This window comes from Ursus arctos, chromosome X, assembly GCF_023065955.2.
Source record: "Ursus arctos isolate Adak ecotype North America chromosome X, UrsArc2.0, whole genome shotgun sequence".
Lineage (NCBI taxonomy): Eukaryota > Metazoa > Chordata > Mammalia > Carnivora > Ursidae > Ursus > Ursus arctos.
Window position 1 is genome coordinate 106,865,947 of NC_079873.1, and position 9,887 is coordinate 106,875,833.

At 59.3% G+C, this 9,887-nt stretch overlaps 1 protein-coding gene across 1 annotated transcript; it reads right to left on the reverse strand.

Moving 5' to 3' along the window:
• Positions 1–1,305: 1,305 nt before the first annotated feature.
• Positions 1,306–2,304, reverse strand: LOC125281774 (melanoma-associated antigen 4-like). Its single transcript, XM_048215439.1, has 2 exons — positions 2,202–2,304; positions 1,306–2,036 (listed from the first exon to the last, which is right to left on the reverse strand). The coding sequence occupies exons 1-2, from the start codon at positions 2,302–2,304 to the stop codon at positions 1,306–1,308; spliced, it is 834 nt and encodes a 277-aa protein (XP_048071396.1).
• Positions 2,305–9,887: the final 7,583 nt, after the last annotated feature.

Here is a 9,887-nt window from a genome sequence, read left to right on the forward strand (position 1 = left end):
CAGAGGTCGTCGCCGCTCTCAGAGCTCTGAGGCGGAAGTCGGAGCTCGTCACTTCCGGACCCCTTAGGAAGGGGTCCCCTAGGGCCGCCAGCACGTCGGGCGGCGATGGGTTCCGGCGAGGGGGTAGGTGGGGGAGGAGAGGGGAACGGGCAGGGCCGGGGTCCCCCGGTCCTCCCTGGTCTCCTTACCTGGACTCGGGCAGGCGGGGTTGGAGCCTGTCCGCCTCACAACCAGTCTCGCACCCACCCCACCACTTCCTTAACAGGGAGGCAGAGAGTGGAGTCTGGCTACTGTCACCACGCAGGTTCCTGGTGACCAGCTGCACAGAAGCCATCACGGCGCCCCTCTGGTCTCCCCAGACACCCAGGCCGGGCCAGGGGCATTTGCACTGCAGTGCTCGCCCCGGGAGCCACACCCCGTCACCCTGCTTCCCCTTCTTCTGCAGGGCTCAGGGCACCCCTCCCCACCTTCCTGCCAACACTGTGGCTGCTGGACACAGTCCCCTATGCCTGGGACGTGTCCTGCTTCTCCTGGTGTCCTCACTGCTCACCCACAGTGCCTTCCAGAGAGCAGAGCTCAGCCACTGGCTGGCAATCAAGGCGAGCAGGGCTCCCTCTGCGCTGACAGGAGGTTTCTCCTCCTTTCTTGAAGAACCAAGCCAATGCAGGAGCACACATCTGCGTGTGCCTTTAGCATTTGCACAGTGACAGACAGCAAAGCATCAGAAGCAAGAACCAACAAACTTTCCCTTTTATTTCTCTATTTCCTGACCCCATCACTTCACTCCTCCTTTTTTCACCTTTTCAACCCATCCTTAGACCAATGCCCTGTGATTTTGGTCCAGAGCCCAAAGAAGGAGGCAAGGGGTCCCACCTGGTTTCCAGGACATGACAAAACTCTTAACTCTTGAACTGGGTAAGGACAAATGCTGTGTGTGTTTGGGCGGGGGGGATGTCACTCACACACTCAGCCGCCGAAGCGGATGAAACCTTCTATGCCAAGGAACCCCACTGGAGAGCTTCCTCGAGGACACCAAGCTCTGCATGTGGGAGTCATCACAGAGAACAGCCCCCTCCCATCCCCCCCAAGGAGGCTCCTTGCCCCGCTTTCTTCTCCCAACCCTCCCTGGCCCTGCACTCCTTAGAAAGCCCAGGGCTGCCTCTTCACACACACACACACACACACACACACACACACACAGTAACAGGAAAGAACCAGCAAGCAGCCTCACTTCCCGCCCAGCATCCCGCAGGAGAATCTGTTGGCCCCACCAAAGCCTGGAAAGGGCCTGGCCACCCCTGGGGCTCAGGCCCCCTCTTCCTCATCGCTCACAGACTCTTCACACAGGGCCAGGGACGAAGGCTGCTGCCCGCGACTGACCCGCAGCAAATACTCCAGCACTTGGAACTTGCTGGTTTCAACATAGGCCCTGGGACCCCACAGGAACTCGTAGCGGGCAGGGTCGCTGCCGGGCACCTGCCGGTACTCCACGTACCCTTCCTGCACCCAGACATTGGTGAGGAGCTCCCTGGGCTCCCCGTAGATGACGTGCTCCCTGCTGGCGTACACCCCCATGACCCCCAGCACTTCCCACACCTTCTCCTCCGGGGCACAGTCGCCCTCCAGGACGATCACCCCCAAGAGCACCACCAGGAGGCCGGTCTTGGGCATGCCCTGCTCACCACTCGGCAACCCACCGCAGGTGAGGCCCAGGACGGTGACCAGGACGTAGGAGTGGTCGCTGGGGTCCACCTCCTTCACATCCACGCCAAAGACCAGCCGCATGCACTCGGACGCTTGGCCGAAGATCACGGGGAAGGCGTCCTGGTAGTCGTTGCCGACCACCTCCAGCATCTCTGCCTGGCTGGTGCGCTGCTGGGTGAGATACTTGAGCACCAGGAACGCCACCAGGTCAGCAGCCTTCCCCTGGACTGTGTCCTGGAGCAGGGGCTGGGCTTCCTCGGGCTCCTCCCAGCCGCTCGACCCCTCCTCATCTGGGCTGCTGGAGCCATGGTGGGGCTGGCCCCATGCAGTGGCTGCCAGGCCAGTGGGGGAGGGGCAGGCACTCTGAGGGCTCTGGGGAGCACTCGGGCCCCCAGCAGCAGACCCCTCCTCCGGAGGGCCCAGAAACAGGGCAGAGCAGGAGATGCGAGAGGGGCTGGACTGGGAGGAGGCAGAGGCTGAGGAGGAGGGACATGGGCCCCCCTCCTCCCCAGCCCCGGACAGCTGTGCCTCCACCAGGCTCTGGGCCGGGACTGGGTCTTCCTCCAGCTGCCAGAGCTCACTCCTCCGACCCAGGGACATGGCGCCTGTCGGGCTGAACCTGAAGACAGAGGTGGGATGGCTCCTCAGAGTCCAGCCGGCCTGCAGAGGCCTGAGGTCCCAGAGCTGACAGTGGGCTGCTTCCTGCTTAGGAGAGGATGGGAAGGGCAAGCCCCTGGGTCCTCACCTTGACCTGTGGCACTCCCCTGCGCCTCCCCTGCTCTGTGACCTTAGGGACTCCTGCCTCAGGCAGAGACCTCGACTCTGAGTTCTTGAAGCCCCTGGAGGAGAAAGGGAGGGGCACCTCAGGGTGCAGACAGGAGGGCTGGGTCGGACTCTGTGAGGTCCCCACCAGTCCAGGCTGGGTGGCCCCCTCCTTGGCCTCTCAAGAGGCGGCTATTTCCCCTGCCAGAGCCTGGGCCCCACCCAACGTGGGACTGAGGCCAAAGGATCACAGCAAGGCCACGCAGCCCTGAGACTCCACAGAAGGTAAGCTAGGAGGCCCACATCTGGCCACAACTGCCAAAGGTCCACAGGGCTTGTCACGGATGTCCAGGGATGGCCAGGCTCGGGGTTCCATCTGTGCTGGGATGGGTGTGCCTCTTGCTCGATACCTTGACCCCACGGAAGGCCTGGGAAAACTCTCACCCGCCCTGTGCTGAGGCCTCATCTCCGGAGGACGCCAGAGGGAAAAATCAATTAGCCCACCATTTCCTGTCTCCCCATGGCTGAGAGAAGTAGCAGGGCAAGCCTGGTCCCTAGGGATCCTGCTGTGGGAGGCATGCCCTCATTTCTCACCTCCATCCCCACCAGGGCCAGGGCCAGGGCCAGGGCCAAGGTCCCTGCCTCCCCCACTGACTAGAGTCCAGACCCTCAGGCCCAGGCCCAGGCCCTCCCCTCCCTGAGACCAGGGATCTGGAGAGGAGGAGGGGCTCAGCCCAACAGGCTCCACCCAGGGTTCCCAGGGTTCTCAGGTAGGGCCTGGCCAGATTTCTAGGCCATCTCCTCCTTTTCCTGAGGGGTGGGTTCGGACCCAGCCCCTCCTCTCTCAGGGGTCCCCACATGGATTCTTGGCAGTACCAGGGACTCCTGTGTGTCTCCCAGGAGGGCTTCCTCAGATGACCTGACTGAGACCTCTCCCAGCATGGTCCTCTCGTGCCTGAGGGCTGGGAGAGAAGGGTGAGGACGCAGCAATCCACGCCCTCCCCCTGCACCCCACCCAATTCACAAGGAGCTCAGATCGGGGGTTGGTCCCTCTGTCCAGGGGCAGGAGTCCACTCTTTGTCCCTAAGGTGCTCACGTTTACTTTCGGCAGGTGCTGGAACTATCCCTTCTCCTATCCTCAGCATGCATCCTGCAGAACAACGCCACCACCCCGCGGAGACCCAGGGGAGAAAGTGGGGTGCTTACTTTTCTTGACTCCCAGCCTGGCCTCGCAGGACTGACCACCGGGGCAGGACTTCATTTGGGACCCCTATGTCTGCGTGGGGGTCTGCTCAGTCCTCCCTCAGAGTCTTGGGGCTCCACCCTCTGCTGACCTGAGGCCACAATCCTCAGACCAAGGCTCTCACCTCCCTCAGACCCTGGGTGCAGAAGTCAAGAACACTTCAGATGTTCCCCCCAGCTTGGGGGACATCCAAGAAGGAGCCGACGGGCAACAAAATCACTGTCTGTTTTAGGCTCTAAGGTCCTCAACGCTCACCCTGCATCCCTCGGGGACTGCCCTGTGCTGTCCCCAGTCCTTTCCCCTCTGACAGCCCCACGCATCCGTGAGATCCAAGGCCAAATGTGGGGATGCGACAGCTGCTCTATGGCTTCCCGTCGGTGACTCTGTTCTGGGGTCCAGGGTCCATGCAGTTCTCCCTGAGGGTTCTCGCCTTGACTTCGGGAGGATTTGACCTTCCCTGCTGCTGACCCTGATCTGCCTCTTACCCGAACCCCCAGACGCTCTATGATCCGGATGTGGAAGTCTGGACACGCCACTTGTCCTCTTCCCGCTCAGGGGCTTCCCAGGCCTGATGCTGTTCTGGGGTTCAGGGTCGCTCATGTCCTCCCACCGGGTCCTCACATCCAGTCCCATTAGCCCCTGCCCCTCATTTTTTAAACCATGGCCCCCGCTTCTGTCAGACCTGGATGCGGACGTCCTGACACACTGCCTGTGGACTTGGCACCAACACGCCTCACAGGGCTGGCAGCAGGGGCAGGTTTCAGTGCGCTGTCCCTGTTCTGGAGTCCAGGTCCCTCCCTGAGTCCTCCCTCAGGGATCTTAGCTTGAGCCTCAGCACATCTTGTGTTCCTCTCTCTGCTGTCTCCAGGCCTGTTCCCTCAGACCAAAGCCCTCGCTGCCCTGAGAACAACGGGAAACGATCCTGGACGGCACATCAGGCAACAAAGGCCAGGGATTCCCTGAGATGGGTTCCTTCGGGTCACTTAGGCCTATCCTCTATTGCCCACCTGCACTCCCTGGATGGCCTGTGCCTTCATCCCTGCATCTGAAGGCCGCTCCTTACAACAAGCTCACAGTGTCTCTGGGACCCAGAGCGGATGTCAGGACACACCTCATGTCATCCTTGTCCCACCCAAGGGCCTCCCAGGATTGATTCCCTACTGGGCCCAGGGTCCTCCCTCTGGTCCTCACCTTGACTCCTGACAAATTCTGGGCCCTCCCCGCCTACCAACCTGAGGCCCTGCTCCTTACCGCAGGCTTCCTGACTCCTGAGACCCAGAATCAGATCTCCAGGCTCGCTATGCATCCCCATGGTCCCCAGGGATCTTCCTGGACTGACACTATGGCCCAACTCCTGGGAGGTCTCCTCTATCCTCCTCTCAGAGTTTATAGCTTGACTCGGGTTACTGCCTAGGCCCTTTCCTCTGCACACCGGAGGGAGGCCCTGCTCCTTCCACCCAGGCCCCCAGGGTCTCTGACACTGGGGATGCAAAAGTCCTGACTCACCACCTCCCATCCCCCCTGCAGGAACCTTCCCTCACTGCCTCTGTGCTGGGGTCCAGCGTCCTTCAGTCTTCCCTCTGCATCCTCAGCACGAGCCCAGCAGGCCATGGGGTCTCCCCTCTGCCCACCTGAGCATTGGCTCCTTTCACCAGGTCCCCAGTCTCTCGGGAGACCCGGATGCACCAGTCTCGCCACACTGGCCACATTTCCCCATCCCACCCAGGGACCTTCCTGGACTGACACTAGGGCCTGACCTCTGTGAGTTCCCCTCTGTCCTCCATCAGGGTTCATACCTTGATGCCCATAAGCACCTGCGCCCTCGCTCTAAAGACCTGAGATCTGCTCCTTACATCAGGCCCTTTGTCACTCAAGCACCCAGATCGGGAAATCAAGACTCACCACGTGTTCCCATCCCCCACCAGGGCCTTCCCGGACACCCTGTGGTAGGAACTAGGGTCCCTCAGTCTTCCCTCTGCATCCTCACATTGAAGCCCAGCAGTACCTGGGCCCTCCCCTCTGTCCACTGGACGGAAGAGCTACTTCTTCCTCCGAGGCCCCCATTCTCTCGGGAGACCACGTTGCAGAAGTCCGGCCCCAGTGGCGGCGTGTTCCCATCCCGCCCAGTAGGCTCCCTACACTGCCATCCTAGGCGGACTTCTGCCAGGGTCCCCTCTGTCCTCCGTTATGGTTCATCCCTGGTCTCCTCTCCCATTCGCGCCGGGCCCTCCCCTCTGCCCACCTGAGCATCATCTCTCTCCATCAGGCGTTTAATCTCTCAGAGACCCGTATGCGGAAGTCTGGACTCCCCACGTGTTCCCATCTTCCCCCTCCCCCCATCCCCGCGGACCTTCCCTGACTGACCATGTGCTGGGGTCCAGTGTTCCGCAGTCCTTCCTTTACATCCTCACCACGACGCCCAGCAGGACCTGGGCCCTCCCCTCTGCCCACCTGAGGGAAGCCCTGTTCCTTCCACCAAGGCCACCAATGTCTCTGAGACCCGTATGCGGAAGTCCAGACTCACCACGTGTTCCCATCTCCCCCTCCCCCCCATGGACGTTCCCTGACTAACTGTGCTGGGGTCCAGCGTCCAGCAGTCCTCCCTCTGCCTCCTCACCACGACGGCTGGCAGGACCTGGGCCCTCCCACCTAAGGGGGGCCGTGCTCCTTTCACCAAGGCCACCAGGGTCTCTGAGACCCGTATGCGGAAGTCCGGACTCACCACGTGTTCTCACCTTCCCCCTCCCCCCCTCCCCGTGGACCTTCCCTGACTGACTCTGCTGGGGTCTAGCGTCCCGCGGTCCTCCCTCTGCGTCCTCACCACGACGCCCAGCAGGACCTGGGTCCTCCCCTTGCCCACCTGAGGGAGTCCCTGGTCCTTCCACCAAGGCCCCCAGTCTCTCGGGAGACCTGGATGTACCAGTCCCGACCCACTGGCCACGTGTCCCCATCCCGCCCAGGGTCCTTCCTGGACTGACCCTGGGGCCCGACTTCGATGAGGTCCCCTCTGTCCCCTGCTTCTGAGTCCGTGGGTCCTGCCCCCGATCCGTCCCCACCCGGTCCCCTCCTGGACTCCCTGGGCCTGCCTCTGCCCCTGCCCCTTCCCGACCTGGCATCCTTCCGCTCTGACCAAGGTCCTAAGCTCCCTCAGACCCCCGAGGTGCATTTCACCAGACGCCCTCTGTGGCCACCCTCCCTAGGGACCCCCAGGGCCCGGCCACGCCAGGAACCCAGTGCCTGGACCGAAGCGGGGGAGGGTGGGCCGCACACTTCTCCCTCAGGTCCCACCACCCGCTCCAGGGAGGGCCTGGGCCGGTCCCTCTGGGGACCTGTGGCCACTGTCCTGGGCCCCGGCGGGAGGGGCGCAGCCGGACAACGCTGCCCCTGCCCGCGGTCTCTCGGGGCTGCCGGCAGGGGCCACCTGGCTCCTGGGCGCCCCACCCCCACCCCCAGTGTGCTCCCTCACGGGTGGGTCTACCTGCACGCCTCGCCTCAGCCGACCTAGATCCCGCCTCCCTCACGCGGAGGTCGTCGCTGCTCTCGGCCCTCCCAGGCGGAAGTCGGAGCTCGTCACTTCCGGACCCCTTAGGAAGGGGTCCCCTAGGGCCGCCAGCACGTCGGGCGGCGATGGGTTCCGGCGAGGGGGTAGGTGGGGGAGGAGAGGGGAACGGGCAGGGCCGGGGTCCCTCAGTCCTCCCTGGTCTCCTTACCTGGGCTCGGGCAGGCAGGGTTGGAGCCTGTCCGCCTCACAACCAGTCTCGCACCCACCCCACCACTTCCTTAACAGGGAGGCAGAGAGTGGAGTCTGGCTACTGTCACCACGCAGGTTCCTGGTGACCAGTTGCTCAGAAGCCATCACGGTCGCCCCTCTGGTCTCCCCAGACACCCAGACCGGGCCAGGGGCATTTGCACTGCAGTGCTCGCCCCGGGAGCCACACCCCGTCACCCTGCTTCCCCTTCTTCTGCAGGGCTCAGGGCACCCCTCCCCACCTTCCTGCCAACACTGTGGCTGCTGGACACAGTCCCCTATGCCTGGGACGTGTCCTGCTTCTCCTGGTGTCCTCACTGCTCACCCACAGTGCCTTCCAGAGAGCAGAGCTCAGCCCTATCTGGGAATCAAGGCGAGCAGGGCTCCCTCTGCACTGACATGAGGTTTCTCCTCCTTTCTTGAAGAACTAAGACAAAGTAGGAACACACACATGTGTGTGCCTTTTGCATTAGCACAATGAGGCCCGGGAAGGTATCAGAAGCAAGAACCAACAAACTTTGTTTCTCCAGGTCCTGACCCCTGACCCTTGCCTGCTCTAATCTTTCTCCTTTCCAACCCCTCTCTAGTCCGATGCCCTGTGGTTTCAGTGTGAAGCCCAAACAAGGAGGCCAAGTCTCCCAGCTTGTATAGACTTTGTACTATAAAGGTATATATATATATATTTATATTTATATATATATCACTGTGGAGAGGATCCTTTCTTGTATCGCATGCATCAACTTGCTCACCTGTACATATACTCTGCCACTATCAACCTTCGCCAACAGTCCCTCCTCTTGTCACAAATCAAAGGCTGGGAGTGATGCGGAGCAGCAGAAAATCTCATCCTCACGTGGTGGCTATGAAAACTGTTCAACCAGTTTGAAGATAATGCTGCAGTTTCTTATACATGTACACATATTCTTACCATAGGATCCAGCAGCCATATGGGTATTTACCCAAAGAAGTTGAAAACTTAGGTCCACACAAGAACCTGCACATTGATGTTTACACCTGCTTTTCTCATAATTACCTAAACATAGTTGCAACCAAGGTGTCTTTTAGTAGGTTAATGGATAAACTCCAGCACATCCAGATAATGGAATATTAGGGGGCACTCCAAAGAAGTGAGCTATCAAGCCATGAAAGGATTTGGAGAAAACAGAAGTGCCTCCTATGAAGTGAAATGATCAATGTGGAAAGGCTGCATTTTGTATGTTTCCAACTCAATGACGTTTTATAAAGGGAAAATTACGGAGACAGTTAAACGATCACTGGCTGCCCAGGTCTGTGTGGGGTGGAAGGAACCGGCAGAGTTGTGGAAATGCTCTGTCTGACACTGTCATGACGGATACATGTCATCCTACTTTAGTCCACACCCAGAGAAAACAAATACCAGGTGAGAACATTAGTGGGTACTATGGGCTTTGGGTGACTCCGATGAATCGACAGACCTTCGACCGTTCCTACCACCGTGCCACTCTGGTGGGGGATGTTGATATTATGGGAGTCTATGTAGGTGTGAGGCAGTTGATAAGTGGGAAATCTGTGTACATTCCTACCTGTTTCTGTGCACCTCAATGTGTACTAAAAAATGTAAAGTCTTTTAAAAGACACACAATGTGACCAGCAATACCTGAGTGACAACACAGGAGAAAGCCGTGGGGGGACACTTCAGAGTACTGAGCTGGTCCTTGTGTCTGGGGTGGGGACGTGGGGAGCAGCGGGGTTGTGCGGAGGGAATGTAGGCTGCCTAGATGAAGCCGACAGCACGGGAGTAGGAACAATTTTCAACTTCTGCCCCTACTTCCTTGCACAAATCTGATGCAGGACCTCAGAGGACACATGCCGGTAGCCCTGGGGAAGTATCAGGACAGCAGAGAACACGGCATTGATGGAGGCAGATGGTTGTGGATTCTGCGCTTTAGCTATCTAACATCAGCTTACTAGGTGAGGATGGTCCTTTCAAAATATTGTTTGAAGAAGATATAATGACTAGACCAGAAATAGAATAGTGAGTATCAAAACAAATGGCGGAGAGTATGAGAAGTTAGTCTTTCATAAAGGAAGTATACACACAGTCCACACATGTATAAATACATACCTATATAGATGCAGCTATATCGAGAACATACATGCCTATGTGTCCGTGGACGTCCATACCTATGTGGTATGTGCGTGCATGTGTGCTAAGCACATAGAAGGTACACACGTCATATAGGAACATATGTAGTACACACACTCTGTGGAGATGGACAGTGTGTTTCTTACCATGAAGGAGCATGACAAAGGAAAACTCACTGCAGTGGACCCTGCAAGAGTGGACAACCCTGACACCGGAGGCCCCAACCCCAAACCTCCTGCAGCTGCTAAGCCTCTTCTGTAAACTGAATCTTCAACAGAATGTGTCTGAAGTCTGGCTGCTGGCGA

Coding starts and splice junctions, on each gene's coding strand:
- LOC125281774 (XM_048215439.1), bottom strand. CDS start 2,304: ATGTCCCTGGGTCGGAGGAGTGAGCTCTGGCAGCTGGAGGAAGACCCA. Junction 2,037..2,201: donor CGGGGCTGGGGAGGAGGGGG/GCCCATGTCCCT, acceptor CTGGCCTGGCAG/CCACTGCATGGGGCCAGCCC.